At 37.1% G+C, this 17,238-nt stretch overlaps 2 protein-coding genes across 3 annotated transcripts; both read left to right on the top strand.

The window, feature by feature from the left end:
• Positions 1 to 749: 749 nt before the first annotated feature.
• zranb2 (zinc finger RANBP2-type containing 2) lies at positions 750 to 6,235 on the top strand. 2 transcript variants are annotated; one of them, XM_023954185.1, is made up of 10 exons: positions 751 to 902; positions 1,469 to 1,521; positions 1,639 to 1,747; positions 1,834 to 1,916; positions 1,999 to 2,075; positions 2,206 to 2,361; positions 2,579 to 2,733; positions 3,238 to 3,297; positions 5,196 to 5,345; positions 5,554 to 6,235. In XM_023954185.1, the coding sequence occupies exons 1-10, from the start codon at positions 793 to 795 to the stop codon at positions 5,609 to 5,611; spliced, it is 1,011 nt and encodes a 336-aa protein (XP_023809953.1). In that variant the 5' UTR covers positions 751 to 792; the 3' UTR covers positions 5,612 to 6,235. The 2 variants fall into 2 exon arrangements, with proteins under 2 accessions (XP_023809952.1, XP_023809953.1); XM_023954184.1 differs by having other exon boundaries at positions 750 to 902; positions 5,196 to 6,235.
• Positions 6,236 to 9,638: 3,403 nt separating this feature from the next.
• On the top strand, positions 9,639 to 15,814 carry LOC101175309 (N-acetyllactosaminide beta-1,3-N-acetylglucosaminyltransferase 3). Its single transcript, XM_004067873.4, has 2 exons — positions 9,639 to 9,756; positions 13,704 to 15,814. Exons 1-2 carry the CDS (start codon positions 9,749 to 9,751, stop codon positions 14,824 to 14,826), a joined length of 1,131 nt encoding a protein of 376 aa, XP_004067921.1. The 5' UTR covers positions 9,639 to 9,748; the 3' UTR covers positions 14,827 to 15,814.
• The last annotated feature ends 1,424 nt before the right edge of the window (positions 15,815 to 17,238 follow it).

Genomic DNA, 17,238 nt, shown 5'->3' on the forward strand with positions numbered 1-17,238 from the left:
CCAAATTAATAGGAGAACATTTGAAAAAGAACTCTGAATTCCAACAAGTATGTACAGGTGAAACTAACAATCATGATGTTACTTTTTCTCGCAATTTGATTCGATATATCAACAAGCACACAAGTCGCTTTCACACAAGCAGAAAAAGACCTGGTAAATCAATGTGCGAGAGAAAATCAAAAATAAAAAGTGTGCGTTGACTGCCATCTAGTGTGGAGTCTATATGTTGAAAATCAAATCCCAAAAGGCTGCATCCATCCATCCATCCATCCATCAATTCTCCTTGTGGGAGCCTATTCCAGCCACTGTTGGGCAAATGTGGGGTACACCCTGGACCAGTCCATCCCAGTGGAAAGCTGTTTCCACATTTCAAAAGGATGGATTTTTTTATTTAAAAAAAAGAAAAAAAATGAGTCTGCATTTCTTATTTCTCAGAAGGCTTATTATCCACACTCACACACAGTCTCTCTCCCAATAACCTCTCTCTCCTAAAGGAATACAAATTTCTAATTTGTGTTAATTCTGGTGCATGTGCACTTCAGTTATAGCACAACATGTGATCACCTTGAAACCCTAAGCTATTTAAAGTAACATAACCAATAAGGTGTGTTTCTTGTGTTATAGTTGGTCGTTCTAAAATTTTTAACTTTGTTACTTGACAACATATACAATAAAACTGCTGATAATTAGAAGCATTTCTTCGTTGCTGAATAGTAAACTTTCCCACCCGCTGAAATGCACGTGAAGGCAGCAGAAGAGGGAGGCGTCGGCTCGACATTCGGCAGCTGCTTCATGAACACCGACGGAGATCCTGAGCACGCTGTCCTGGCGCAAAAAGGCACAAATATGTCAGGGAAGAGCTTTCGAGTTAGCGATGGGGACTGGATTTGTCCTGATAAAAAGTAAGGGCAAATGCAATTTTTTTTTTCACCGTAGAGCCTATTTTAAGCCGTCGGCGTCTGCCTAATTTGCAAGTCGTGCTAACTGGCTGACCTCACTTAGCTTAGGCCTTTAGCATGTAGCTAATGCTAGCACAGACTAGCTTAATAAAAATCACGATTCAGGATGTTTTTTAGACATTCGTAGTCTCTCTTAGTCTGAATATTTTATTAGGCACATTTAACACTTACATGTTAGCTATGTTTTATATATGTCAATGGTTACTGATGTCTAAATTTCTTTAGATTTTTATAGATAGCAATGCAGCTAGCATTAGCTTAAATTGTAGCTTGTGTCTTTTTTTCTCGGATCTGTTGTGTTGTTTAAGTGCCATTAACAGTCTACTGTGTTTATGCATACATTTTTTGCATTGGATTGTGATTATTTAGGTCATATACAGGCATTTGCAGCCTCAGTGATCTACATTAAGACCATTGATAGGCCACTTTTGAAGCACATGATCATGGACAGACAATCAAGCTGCTAAATTTGGACTCCCTGTGTAAATGCTCTTCCTGTGCCGTTTCAGGTGTGGAAATGTGAACTTTGCGAGAAGAACAAGTTGCAACAGATGTGGTAGAGGTACATTTTAGTGCACTGTTTATAATTACTTATAAATACTTGGTTTATTATTAAGCAGCCTGTTTGTCTGCAAGTATTTCGGTCTGGGATCCAAGTTTGTCATTTCTTTTTCTACAGAAAAAACAACAGAGGCTAAAATGATGAAAGCCGGAGGGACAGAAATCGGGAAAACACTTGCTGAGAAGAGCAGAGGTCTCTTCAGTGCAAATGACTGGCAGTGCAAGACGTATGCTATCAATATTTTCTTTCATTATATTCAATGATTACATTTCTAAGATAAAGAATAATAATATACACTATCATTGTACGAAGCTGTGGCAATGTGAATTGGGCCAGACGATCCGAATGCAACATGTGTAACACTCCAAAATATGCCAAGCTTGAAGAACGAACAGGTACGACAAATTTTTAATACAAACGTTCAAGTTTTTAAAGACCTGTTATAGAGAAAATTTGTCCTTTGCATATTTTTCCAAGGTTATGGTGGAGGTTTCAATGAAAGGGAGAATGTGGAATACATTGAAAGGGAGGAATCTGATGGTGAATATGATGAGGTGAGTAACACTAAGCATTCAGTTACCCAAAAAGTTTTGAAAGTAAAAAAATAGATACCTTCCTAAAATGGTCAAATGACATATTGTTGAGATTTTTTTTTTTTTTTTTTTTTTTTTTTTTTTTTGCCAGTTTGGAAGGAAAAAGAAAAAGTATCGTGGAAAGAGCAGCACACAGTCTTCGTCAAAACAAAGTGAAAAGAAAGAAGAGCCTAAAGTCCAAGAAGAGGAACCAGACGATGAGGAAGAAGATGATGAGGATGGTGATCTGTCCAAATACAAGTTAGATGTAAGATCATTGGTTTGACTTAAGAATTTAGAGTTGTCTGTTGCTGACATAATTTAAAAAAAATATATATATATATATATATATATATATATATATATATATATATATATATATATATATATATATGTATATATATATATATATATATATATATATATATATATATGTATGTATGTATCAAAATACCTTAATGTGATGAAAAATAACTTTTCTTCAGGATGAGGATGATGATGAGGACGATGGTGACTTGTCCAAGTATGACCTGGTTGCCAGCGATGAAGATGAACAGCCAGCTAAGAAAAAAGGCAGCCGCTCTGGATCATCCCGCTCATCTTCACGCTCCTCCAGTTCCAGCTCTCGGTCGAGGTCCAGGTAAAAGGGTACAGGTCACGGGTAACTCCAGGCAAAATGTCAGTATCAGCTCAATTTTTCTTCTGAATCAATGAGTATTTATTTCTTTGTATGATTTTTTTCCCCCCCATTTATTGTATTGCCATTTTTTTTAAACCCTCCTGATTTTATTATGAGAAACTCGAGTAGATCTAGTTATGTCTCTAACTTAATTTTAAATAGATGACTGCTATTTTGAGATTTCTAGTGAGACTTTTATAGTTTTGTTTTTTGTCATTTCTGTGCACTGACCATAAGCATCACATCAGGCCTTTATTTAGGATTTTTGTGTGTGTGGTTGGGCACAGTTTGTTTCTCAAGGGCATGTTTGTCATACGGGAGATTTTTTTCTTTTTTTTTTTCTAAATCTTATACACATTTATGAAATATGTGGTTCTACATGTTAATGCCTTTGTCTTGGTTCATTTTTTATCCATTTATCTGGAAAAATATTGGAAAGGGTTTGTTTCTGCTTCTGTATTTCAGGTCTCGGTCTAGAAGCTCTTCGAGTTCCAGATCTGGATCTCACTCGAGGTCTCGCTCCAGGTGAATGAGGTGACATGCACTCTCCCCGCGGAGAGTGTATGTGAGGGGCATTAAGCTCCACAGCATCACTGAGTTCCAAATGTAGCAGTTGGCTTCTCCACTTGATTCAGCTCTATTTGAACAAAGACCTAGTTTAATTATTTTAAATTCTAAATAGTATCAGGGTTTTTTTTGTGTTGCAGTTCAAATGTCCAGGTACATGTTTGGGGTATTTATCATGCCTCTCTTAGGGGGGGAGGGGGGGGATCCCTGGTTAGTCCATGAGGATATTAATATTAAAATAAAATAGTTTTACCGTGTTTTCGGACCATAAGTCGCTCGCAGCCGCCAAAAATGCAAAACAAAGAAGAAAGGAAAGTCACATTGGAGTATAAGTTGCATTTATGGGAGAAAAGTTGTGTATTTTCTGAACAACTCCACCAAGCCCAGCGTGATGCTGCGTTCACACTTCACACGTCAAATTAACGTCCATCGTCCTTTCAGATTTGCTGGTGCCCAGAAATGTTTTCATGGATTTGACGCCTCATTGCTACATGAAAGCATTGGCTGTTTATCTCATTTACAATGAATGGAAGACACAGATGGTATTGAGAGATCAGGTTTATTTATTTTTAAGATGTCTAGAATAACATCTGTAAACACACCTCCTAAGGTCATTCAGTCTTTTAAATTTTTTTTAGGATGGTGAGTTTTACCTTCTACTGCAGGAGCTGCAGGGTTTTTTTTCCACGAGGGAAAAAATTACAATAATATCTTGACACAAATTAGAAAAATATAAATTTCAGAACTATCAGATTCTCCTCAGTTTGTTTTGGACAACACTTCTTCTGCTTTGCTCTGAGTATCATAGGCTACGTTCACATTGTAGGGCTTAATGCTCAATTCCGATTTTTGGAAAAAATCAAAAAGAAAATTGCTAGGCCGTTCACATTTCCGCGTTTGTGTGTAGGAGAGAGCTCTTTCCTCTCTGAGGGGCAGTGGGGGGGCGCATTTGTTGTGTGTTACGGAGGAAGGAGAACAGTAATAAAAAAAAAGGCTTCCCCCAGCAGACCTGCCATTGACTCTTTATTAACCCGCTCTGGAGAATCTGAGGGTCCGAACAGGGAAGTGAAACCCGAAGGAGGATCCGCCTTCAGTCCCCCGCGTCTGACCACGGTCGGAGGGGGGGGGTTCTGCCATTTTGCTGGAAATATTTCCTAAAACCGCCCGGTTGCGATAAGAGCCCTGGAGTTTGGCCTGAATAGACCTGTCACCCCAAATATTAATCAAATCGGTGACCGCTTCCCTTCCACTGACTGGTCTCAGCAGCATCAACCGCCATGGTTAATGTTTATGTTCTCGTTCCCGTCTACTTCAACGCAGAATCATGACGTTTGTAGCATATCATTGACGTAAGGGTCGTATTCATGTGTCCTGGCTGTTCAGACGGAGGTCGCATTTCAAAAGATCGGATACGTATCAGATTCAGGGCCACATACCCAAGTGGCCTGGGTCGCGTTTGAAATGATCGGATTAGATAAAAGGTGCATTGGGGCAAAAACAAACAGAATTGGGTCGTTTCAGCCTGCAATGTGAACGTAGACAAATACGGATATACACACACCTACAGTGCCCTCTAGTGGCTGTTAATGGGAAAATAACATGAGCCTTTGTATGTTTAAAAAAAATCTTTTAAGTTACTCCTAAGTATAAGTCGCACTCCCTGCCAAAGTATGCAAGACAAAGCGTGACATAAAAATTTCGGTAGATTAAAACCAGGTTTGAGGCCACTCATGAAATACACTTGGCATCTTTAGTTTGCATCTGTCTTGATAACTAGAGAAGCGTGACAAATACCCGCTATAGGGAGACGACCATTAACTTTACTGACTCAAGTGCTTGGTTTATTCCTCCAAAAGATCCAGCTCCGGGTCTGGCAAGGGCTCCTCTCCACGGAAGAGGTCCCGATCGGCTTCCTCCTCACCCGAGGGGGGACAGAAGCGCAGCCGCTCCAGGTCCTCATCTGGCGGGAGAAAAAGGAGGCGCTCTAGATCCCATTCGTCCGAAAGGTTTGGGTTTCTGTGGAATACCACAATGGCACTGATAGTTATCAGCCATTTGTTGGCTTTCTTTTTGGGAGTTATGTAAAAGGAATTAAATGCAATTTGAAGTTTTGCCTTTTGATTGCCCTGGTGACCTTACTTCATGGATACATGTCTGTTTGCAGTAAAGCCCGCTGACCTTGTTGTTCTTCCCATGATGCTTGTGTGATTGCAGGCACAGCGGCCATTCATCCGGATCCTCCCATTCTGGCTCCAGTTCAAAAAAGAAATGAGTTTCTTTAGAACCAAAAAAGGAATCTTGGTGGAAGTGCATGTTGTGTTGCAGAAATCCTCTATAAAGTCTTACCGCCCTCCAGAAACAGAGGCAACTTGATTTTTCTCCCCCATCGTTATCCGCATTTCTCCCAATTCAGATCACACATCACAAGTGTTTGTGTCAAAGGGTGTCAAATAAACATGTCTGTTTCTTAAAAAGATGAACTAAAAAAAAGTCAAATATACTGTGTGCACTCACTCCTGCTAGAATACTTCTGCAGGGCTGTGTATTCAGATTACTTTTTTAAAAGAAAAATTTAAACAGCTGAAATATCAATTTAGAATAGGAATATGTTTTGACCTTTTTATATTGTTTTTTTTTCTTCAAGGTAAGTATTTTAATTTTGAATAACTTAATAGCACAAGGTTCTTTACTTTACCTTCTTCATACTCAAGTGTACTTTATTTCTAAATTTGTGGCCTATATTAACACTTCTTAAAGTTTTTGTCACTTGGAAAAAAGTTTTTTTTTTTAGTTGCTAAAGATCAGGAGTAAGAAAATTGACACCTATGTTAGAAATGTGACACTGCAATTCATCAAATGGCTAAAATGTACCCATGTAAATAAACTGTCAGTGTTGCTTCGTGTGATGGCTGTGAATTCTGTTTCCATGATGGAAGGCTATTCTAAATATTTACAGGTGTGTTCTGACAAAACACCTTTGTTAGAAGTAGAATCGCCGCTTCATGATCAAGTTTGCCAAGTTCTGTCGAAACTGGATCAAGGAGCACAATGGGGTTCTAGGTTTGCAAAATGGCAGCAACCTCGTTTTTAAATGTGGAGGTAATGTTACACTATGAAACAATCGTGAGTTTTATTGAATAAAATTACCTTTTCAATATTTTTTCTTTGTTTCCTACATTTACAAAAACATGTCAAATGATTTGCTCATTTTGAAATATTTACAGAAAGAATTTGTGTCAATCAAAATGTTTCAACCATTTAAAATGTGCGAGTTGAAGCATTTCATGACTTAAAGGTGATTTAAAAGTAGTATCTGAGGTTTCACAGTCTCTGCAGTTCTTTGGTAGACGAGGGAAGCGTCCCAAGCATTGGGTTAAGGATTGTTAGGCTACTTTGTGTTTGCGACGGCTCTCCATGTAAAATATTTCAAGAAGAAAGAAATCTCAAGCGTGAAGATAAACCAAGGTAAACTGGAATGAGGACAGCCACTAATGTGATGACGTAGAGCAAACTAAAATGGGGATTTTCCCTTAGAGCTTAATTGTTTTTTTAAGGGTTAATAAGATGGACGATAAGAGTTAAGTCAGGTTTTTCCTGTTCCTGCCAAGAACAATGGTGCTATCTATATAGCGCCATTGTTGTTGATTGACAGATCATACGGTTAGTAAGACATGCTTTTAACTAGGCCTGCACACTCTACTGCAAATTTATCATTATCGCAACATTAAGCTGTGCAAAATGCATACCGCACAAGATGGCGAAAATTGCAATAAATGGTTACCTTAAATGTGCTGAAACAAACTCATGGCAGACAAATGAAATGAATCCCTTTATGCATTTAACCAATCGGAAGGACCCGTTTACGTTGTTGATCAATTAGATGAGCCCTTTTATGTTTCATGTTTGCCTCCTACGTCAACAAGGGTCATTTGGAGTATAATTTTTAAACTATTGAAGTGAAATGTAAATTATGTTTTTGGTTGTTTTGCTATTTGTTTATAAACAGCAAATTATATCGTTATCGCAATATTAATCACCAATATCGCATATCGCGAGTTTTCCTCATATCGTGCAGCCCTACTTTTAACCCTTGTGCTATCTCAGGTAACCCCACCCTTACTTAGACGTGTTATTCCTACCATGACAAAGGTGGAAAGATTTCATGTAATCCATGGACACCAGTGAAGATCACAAATCATTGATGAAAAAAGGTTCAGCGCACTGTCTAGTGGGGTCTAGATGACCCAACTCCCAATGTTAAAGTGCCTAGGATAGCACAAGGGTTAAAGAAGTAGAAAATGAGTCAAGGATTCATAAAATGATATAATTATAAAAGAATTTCATTTCACAATCTGATGTTTTAATTTAGGCTTTTAAAGCATCAAAAATTATCATCATAATGGCAATAAACCTTCTAAAAAGTTTTTAAAAACATGCATTGATCCCTGCATTTTTCTAAATTATTACAAGGATTTTCTTTTAAAAGCCAAATATAGTTGGGTTTGTTTAAGGGTTGTTTGAGCTGTTCTCAAACAGGTACAGTGGCATATTTTAAAACGTCAAAATTGCACATGACATGCGTTTAAATGTAAATTAGGAGGAAAAGGTGATGTCTTGCCAGTATGATTGACAACACCCCCCCCCTCCCCAAAAAAAAGAATGTTTTTTTAGTCCAAAATTGAGTTGTGATGATTAAAATGGATGTGTCTGTTACTACACATGCTTTAACAGAGAAAAAAAGAGCAGAGGAGAATTCCACTTTGCTTATTCAAATGAGCAACAGCCACAATAGTATTTTGATGCAATTGAAATGACTGTGGAACATATTAGAGACAAGTGGTGTGATTATCAAATAACAGTTATTTTGTGATCATCTAGAGAAAGTCAATGGCTTTGTAAAAGCTTTATTGTGCCTTGACAAAACGTAAGTTCCAAGTGTAAAATTTTGTGTTGTGAGTCAGTATCAAAATAATATTATTTATTCATCTTCTAATCCATTTGTTCCCTTTCTGAGTCAGGGGGGCGGCTGAAGCCTATCCCGGGCACTTTTTGGCAGAGGGAGGGGACACTGGACAGGTCGCCAGTCTGTTGCAACGTCACCATCACACACCCAGGCACACCTTTGGACAATTTAGAGTAACCAATTAACCTATAAAGCATGTTTATGGACGGCAGGACGAAGCCAGAGTCCCTGGAGAAAACCCACGCATGCAGAAGTCCCCCACTGGTGTTCTGTTTCAAGTTTAGGGGTTTGAACTGGGGGTCTTCTTGCTGTGAGGCCAGAGCGCTAACCACTACTTCACTGTGCAGCCAAAAAACACAATTAAATATTATTAGTATTATAATAATACTTTTATGGAGGACATGTCTTGTTTTTTGCCCTATAAAAATGTGACACTTTCAGAAACTTTGAATCCTCTGCTCATATTATGTCTTTCTTGTCTTTTTTTTAAATATTTAATGGTTTTCTGTTTTTTTCTTTAGTTTCAAAAAGTTGGTTTAAGTGAGACATTTTTTACTCTGACTTTACTTTCAAAGGGGAATGGCAATAGGATGTTTTGCATTTGTGCAATTCATAGCAACACCGCAATCATGTCTGCTAAACGAATCTTTTTTAGATAGGCATGTTTATGGCCTTTTTTTGTTTTGTTTTTTACAGAAATGGGCAAAAACTAGAACACCTAACAAAATGAAAGGTTGTAAAATTAAAGTAAATGAACCAACCAGGAAAGACTTGCCAATAAAAACTTTCTGAAAGCATAAAAAAATAGTTCAAAGATCAAAGATATGTTTGCCAATTAAAACTATTTAATCATTAGTAGTTGTGAGTCACTGTGTCTGCTGTGGACAGCAGAAAAATGCTAAGAGGTCTGCACAAATGAAGTTTTTCTTTTCTTGAGTGTTCAATCAAACTTTAAGGCCCTAATCAAATATTTCAATGCAGACTTTTAATGAAAACATATTAACACTAGTTTACAATTATAGAGATTAATTATTTGTCTTTGCTTAAGTATCTTTTAATTGTATTTTTTTATTTTAGAATTGACATAATATAATGTTTAGTTGATTTAAAAATGTCTACGAATAAATTTATTGAATAAAGTTTTAATTTAATAATTGTTAATGATAGACTTTTGCACTTTTTAATAGGACTACATTTTTAAGGAAGTGTTTTCTGTGTTTGTCCAGTAATCACCGAAGTTGCCATGTTGTTAGTCAGGTTCAATCCTCCAGGTCGCGTCCTCTATGTATTTACACGGTGAGGCGGAGGGATGACTTTTGTCGTGACGTCAGGAGCCGATGTTCGCTGAGCTGCGGCACAAAGAAAACCGCAGGCGCGTTTCCTCCTTCACTTCTGCTGCATCTGTTTCCCAGCAGGTCAACGAATGATCATCGAGAAGAAGCAGCCATGATTGGGTAAGTCTTCGTTTAAAAATGCTTTTAGTGATTAGGTTTTATTTAAGGCGAGTGTAAATGAGCACGGCGGTTTCTCTTATGTTTATCTAGACTTTAATAGCATTTTTTTTAACATGACAAGGTTGTTTTAATAGCAGTAAAATTGATTTTTTTTTTCAAAAACCGGAAATAATCTAATGTAAGTAATTGCACCATAAGTTTTCTTCTGAATATATATATATATACATATATATATGTATATATATTTCTAAATATAGTATATAATCAGCTTAAAAAGTGGCCAGTAAAATAAAACTAGAAAGAAATTATGAAGAAATACACTTCCTGTGGCACCTGATACTTTCATTTTATAGTTTGAATTCTAAAAATCTGTTACAAATCTATCTTAAATATTTAACACTTAAACCTAGTTTGGCATTCAGAATCAGAATCCAGATAGCTTTATTTTTCAATATTTTTATGTATACCATTCAGAAAACCAGGCAGTTTTTTCATCCTTTCCTTATATTGTCAGTCTAAACCAGTAAGTTATGTCGCTAGAGGAGACACGCCCGCTTGGGAAGCCTGGCCGACGGTGGCGGAGCGCGACGCCGTCTGGGTGAGGTCGACGACGCCCACATGACAATGATTTCTATAGCCTTTGGTGGCATCTGAGTAGCTTTTATATAATTTATATATGTATACATATATATGTAAATATATAATATATATGTTTATCATTTATATATATACATCATTTGCTGTTGTTAAATAAGAGAAACAGGCAGCCTTAAAAGCTCAAACTTGAATGAAAAATGCATAGTTGCAGGACTTCTTACAAAAAAAACAACTGTTACAAATAATTTTTAAAAATAATTTTTAAACATGTAGAAGTTTTAGACCTCTTTTAAATGTAATTTAAATTATTTAGAAAAGCCCAACAATTAGTCGATAGGAAGTCAATAATAATAATAAATAATAACAATATGTACATTATAAGTCAATAATTATATAATAATAATAAATAATAATAATACGAAATCAATAGTAATTCAATAATAATAATAAATCAAGTCAACAATAAGTCCAAAAGTCAATAACAGATTTACCCTTTGAAAAAATAAGAAAAATAAAGAAAAACAATAGATTTACTAATTCATGTAAGTGATCAATTTGGTGTTACACAGAATGGTATTGTGTTGGGTTTCAGCGAACAGTCTGGCCAGTCTTATCAAAATCTGTTTCCACAAAATGTTTTGAACATAGCCAGACTGCATTACTAGTTGGTAACCACAGGGATCCATCTGGGTCAGCTCTTTTTATTGTTAAGGCCCACTTTTTCCTTAGGTCTGAATCCATTGGAAACCTGCAAGAAAAGTTCAGTCACTGAGTCAGAAATGTATAAATCTATATTACTATAATAGTCTAGTCCTAGTATACTGTATATAGATTTAACAAAATAAAATGTACATTTATGTCAACAGCAAATTATACGGACATCATCCTTACATGTTGATAATAGCCCTGCAGCATCATGCATGTCAACATGTATAGTATTAATGATGCCCCTGCAGCATTAAAAGAAAAAAATTATAATACTTACCTGTGAAATGTGATGCCTTCCTCCTTCGTGGACAAATTTCTTCGATTTTGGCAGTTGAAACCCGCACAATGAACAGGCATTTTATTGCAAAAAATGTGTTCACATGCATCCACTGCAGCAGTGACTTGACCTCACCAAGACGGCGGTGCTCTAGCAATATAACTCATTGGTCTAAACGTTGTATCCGAAACAACCAAACCAGGTTTTTCTCATGCTGTATCACTATAGTAGTTTATTTAGAGTTGAGTTTTAGAGTAAAAACATGTCTGGTCTTGGTAGTTAGCGCTCACTACCTCACAAAACTCAAAAGTCTTTTGTGTCAATTCTTGTGTACAGCTGGTAACTGAAAACAATTTAAGATTTTTGATTAAAAAACTTTTTCCAATACGTGAAATCGTTTTTGACATTGGGGCAGTTGGTGAAAAGTTAGAAATTTGCTCTTTAAAATGTGTAAGAAAAGCTGCCATGGCAACAAGGTTAAAGTGTAAGCGAGTGGATATAAACCAAAACAGACAGGAATGCAGGCAGACGGGGTCCTGACCATGAACATCACAAAGAAGGTTGTCAGAGAGATGGCATGCTACTCTACTGCTTTATATTAGGCTGTTATGGTTGACTGAATCCTCTGGCATTGTCCAAATCCGCTGTGAAAACAGACAAAAAGGAAAACGCCTACTTAAGACTACAAATGACACAAGTTTCCATTTGACATCAAGGAACATGAATGATAAAATTCACAAAAAAATAAAGAGAAACTGTATTAAAAAGTAAAGTAAGCAAACTCACACCATTTAGACAAATTTAAAAGGTGACATTATTTTCCAGAGGTGTGGACTTCTGTCATATGGCTTGAATCAAGAATTTGAAAAACTTAAGACTCGACTTGACAAAATTAAAAAGACTTAGAACTCGACTTGGACTTTAGAGAACCACTGTGATGACAATTGTCTTTTTGATGTTTTTAACCTGTTCTTGTGGCATTTTTCTGATGATGAAGGACCTGTATTAAGAAAATCAAGCTCAAAGTTCCCTTTATTTTATCAAATCCCTGTGAATCAGGACCAGACGAAAAAATGCCATTGGAAAAAGGTTGTGTCTAGAACATAAAAGCTACAATAGGCAGGCAATGTTTTACCTGCTCCACTTCATTCTGATGCATCAACTTGCAGTCAAATGGATTCATGTACGTCGTTTCCTCGTCTGAGCTGATATCTGACTCAGAACTGTACAGCATGATAGCTCCGATAGTGCTCTCCATTTTGTTGTACTGGTAGTGTTAAATTGGGGATGTGAGGAGCTGTAAACAGAGAGCTCTCAGCAAAGAGGAGAGGAACTGGGTGTGGGGTCTCTCTGTGGCAAGATTCCCTCCTACAACTCAGAGCTGAATTTCTAATGAACTACTGCCGGTCTGCAGAAGCTATGTCTTCGAAAAAAGTTGGGTTTTTAACATTTGGGCTAAAAAACGGCATAATCATTATGAAAAAGACCACTGGGAGTACTTATAATAGATCAAAAGAGGATTGAAATGGGTCTTTCATGGCAGTAATTGTGAATTCACTTTGTCTTTAGCATTTTGATGGAAAAAGACTTACTACTTTTCCAAAAACACAGAAATCTAAAAGTATGTTGATCAGTCTCCCCCTTTTTGTGTATGTGTGCATCATCCTCACAACATCCAATCAAATGAGGTTCACTTTGTTTTGATTGCATTTGAGTTTAAAAATTATGAAGTTGTCAACCAAAAACAACAGTTTGTAGAATATGTGGCTCAAAGATAACGAACATAGTCTTAACAGCGTTCAACTTTGTCCAACACTTGAGGTAAGTTTTGAATAAAGGCAGACACTTGCTTAACGGCTAAGTAACTGCTAGCTATAGTTAAATCAATGAGACCATTAACTCACTGTTAGTGTTACATTTTTAACAGGGCATACTGGGTGTTGTTGTAGAGAGACAATTTGGGATTCTTGAAGTGGGGTAGGATGAGCTCAAGGGCAGTTTTAGCTATAGGCAATGTGCGCCTATAGCTACACACACACACAGAGGAAAAGTCTTTCAAAAGCTTTTTTTTAAATAAATACATTGCAATATAGAAATCATGGTCTGTGTGAATATTATTTCTCTGTTGTCGAAAGGTCTTGAAACGACTGGACTTGACTTGTAGGGCTTGGTCTTGTCTAGAGACTTGCCTACTTTGACTCAAGACTTGACTTAGGGCTTGAGGACAAAGACTTGAGACTTACTTATGACTTGCAAAACAATGACTTGGTCCCATTTCTGTTATTTACTGATAAATTCATTTGGACACACCAGTGTTTCACTATGATGTTAACTATTTTTTTTGGTTTGTGAATTTTAATTGCAGGATTACAAAGAAAGGAAGCACCATACCAAAGGCTGTCCTGCTGCTGCTAACTGTCTTGTCCATTGTTTACGTTATTACATTTGGTGAGATCACAACCAATTCTTTTTCAAAACCTGAATTCACTGAAAAGTCTCAGTTGAGGACAACAAAACCAATCCTCACTACAACCCCTCCCATGCAAAAATGTGAAAAAAACCCGTCTGTTGCCGATCTCCCGGGTTTCGACGTTCTCCCTGACATCTACAAAACCTTTCTCCACTATCGTCACTGTCGCCACTTCCCCATGCTGCTGGACAATCCTGACAAATGCGGTGAAATAAGCGGTGACACAGAGCCATTTCTTTTGCTGGTCATTAAAAGCTCGCCACAGAACTACGAACGCAGAGAAGTGCTGCGTAAAACTTGGGCGCAAGAGAGGATGTACAAGGGAGCATGGATTCGAAGGGTCTTCATTTCTGGAACTTCAGGTGCTGGTTTTGAGAAACAAAAACTCAACAAGTTGCTAAAAATGGAAAATGAAGAAAACAAGGATATTCTCCAGTGGGACTTTGCTGACTCGTTTTACAACTTGACGCTAAAGCAGACCCTCCTCCTGGAATGGCTGGTAAAAAAATGCCCAAAAGCTCGCTTTCTTTTTAACGGTGATGATGATGTTTTTGCAAACACAGACAACATGATTGAGTATCTACAAAGCATCAATAACAGTTATGGACTGAAACACCTTTTTACTGGCCATTTGCTCACAACTGAGAAGCCTGTTAGATGGACTGGGAGCAAGTATTATGTCCCAGTCCTGATACAAGAGTCCAATAAGTATGAACCTTACTGCGGAGGTGGGGGCTTCCTACTGTCCGCCTACACAGCATCAGTGATTTACAAAACATCTCAGACAATACCTCTTCATCCAATCGATGATGCTTACATGGGAATGTGTTTGTTCAAAGCAGGTCTTAAACCTTCTTCTCATCTCGGGGTAAAAACTTTGGGAATAAATTTGCCCATGAATACACCAGAGAACAGTGGACCTTGCTACATGAGAGACCTACTTCTTCTACACAGATTTCTTCCTTATCAGATGTATATTATGTGGAAAGAAGTAAATGACCCAAACCTTATCTGCTGAAGCTGGGTAAAGAGTACCAAACTCACAAAGTACTGTATGTAAAAAGATAACGGGCTTGGGGACTTCTCCTGTTTAGTTGATGTTGGGTTGGAACAAAGCTTTCTTTGTACAAAGTTGTATAAAGGGTGGACAAGGAACTATTGAACATTCTGTTACTTCCAAAGCGAAAGAGCTCTAAACATCCACTGGAGATATTGGAAAACTTAAGTGAGAGCATCATTGAATGGACTGCTGAGCCGCTGCTATGACCATCCCCAAGAACGTTGCAGTGCAATGCTGGAGTGGACCATCACTGGACAATGATGGAACCGTGGTCTGTAGAGTGCTACCTTGCTCTTCATTGTGAGTCAGATCGATGCCTCTTCTATTTGCACTGTGCAAACTGTGAATTCTTCTTGAAGGAAAATCATATGAACTGTTTGTCTCAGAAAAGTTGATTGAAATCTAAATAGCTTATGGTAACAGTTCAAACAATGCTCTTCGTCAAACTTGATGGGAGCTGCTTATGAAAGGACCTAAATGGTCTAAGTGTAAAATGCAAGGACAGGATTGAGGAGGAAATTGACTAATCTAGATGAAGGATTTGACTCTGACTCAAACAAAGTCTTTATGAAGAACTGACAAGTAGATTGCCAGACCGTTAAACCTAACATCATCATCTCACCCCTTAAATTATAACAGAATTATGGAAACACCTTCCTGCAAATGAGTGTCAGACTTTCACGAAATATTTTTTTAAGCCAGAAATTAAAATCTATGTGTTTAATTGTGATATCATTGTTATTATCAGATACCCCACTCATTATTTGGCTTTAAACATCACTTATTTAGCCGAAATATAAAATGTTCTGATTGTATTTCCGTAATTGTAAAAATCTTTTACATTGAGAGCTCAATGTATTGTTAGAAATTGTCATATTAAAGACTTTATTTACCTGACATCATTGTTGTTGTGGATGTGCAAAGTCAGAAACAAAGAAAAAAAAAATATTAGTGCCTTAAAGAGGAATTTTGTTAAACAATGTTTTGAAAAAACGTAGTCGACAATAAACTGCATTCATTATTTTTTTTTCTCTATGTGTAGATTTTTTTCTTTTTACATTACAAACTACTACACTTTTTTTTAAAAAACAAGAATAGTATTTTGACAGTTATTTGCATATAAGTCAACAGAGTGGAAAGTAAGCTGGTGGAAAATCCACCTGGTGAAGCCAAATCATGTTTGTGGATCCTTTATGTAAGTCAGCCTTGCGAAAGTCCACATACTCAGGAAGAAATATATCTCCTTTTCTTAAAGCTACAAGAAAAAGAAAAAAAAACTGCAAGAAAAAAAAACAGGTTTCTGCTGCATTTTATTTCAAAGCAACTTTAAACAAATACTTTTGAGTAACCCAAACGAAAAACGCGTGCTTGTCCGAGAATACTGCTGTGTAGAAATATGGCGCAGTAGATCTGCTTTTGTTTTCAGGAAGTGTCAGGACGCAAAACCATAACGTTAAAAGGTTTGCTGTTGCAGGTACAAGTTCTCTTCTGGTCATTAACACAGATAAATAACCACAAATAATTAATAAATTATTCAGTGGAAACAGACAATTCAAAGTAAACTAACTTCTTGTTTACATAACATTGTTATCCGACACCCGTGTCGGATAACAATAGGGAACCTTATTTCACTAATTCATAGTAAAGTTTGAAGTGTCGTATAAATGTGTTCAAATAATATATATTATATGAATATTGCAGCATTGCAAGTTTGCGATTATTTGAATAAAGACGTCTCCTAACCCATTGTTCTTCATGTTTACCAAACAGGGATAGGCACTTTATGTTTTATACCGCAACCTTTTCTGATGCCTCACGCCAGAAATATGACGTCATCTCTTGTACAAACAACTTGCTTTTTATACTTCTGTATTTTATTGTTTCTCCTCTATGGGTATGCGAGCCTGCATGGATCTGCTGCTGCTCTTTTACTGGGATTTTAATTTGAAGGGTGTAAATGTTGATCAAACATGAGGTTAAGTCATGTTGGGTTGCATTTCTTGTGTATTTTTCTCACCTTTGTAACGAGCAGTCCTCAAGTTCTTCTTTTTTGTGAAGCTGGAAGAGAACTGAAAGTTTGGATGCATGCTCCCCCCCTCCTCCCATTCATTTGTTCCTATTACTTGATCCTCCTGTTGGTTACGTGCACCCTCTATATTTTCACAATAAACAAAAAAATTCACAGAAATTGTACGTGTTAGTTAGTTACTCATGTTGTTTTGTGTGACTTTAAGTCTGCTCCATGAGATTGGAAAGCAATCATGAGATCATCAGTCACAGGAAGTTAGTGCTGGGTTCCACTGCAGAACTAAAGAGTGTGGGTTTGTGCCAAGATAGTTTCACATTTATCTCTGAGCAGTTTCCTACAAA

Source organism: Oryzias latipes, chromosome 4 (assembly GCF_002234675.1).
Source record: "Oryzias latipes chromosome 4, ASM223467v1".
Lineage (NCBI taxonomy): Eukaryota > Metazoa > Chordata > Actinopteri > Beloniformes > Adrianichthyidae > Oryzias > Oryzias latipes.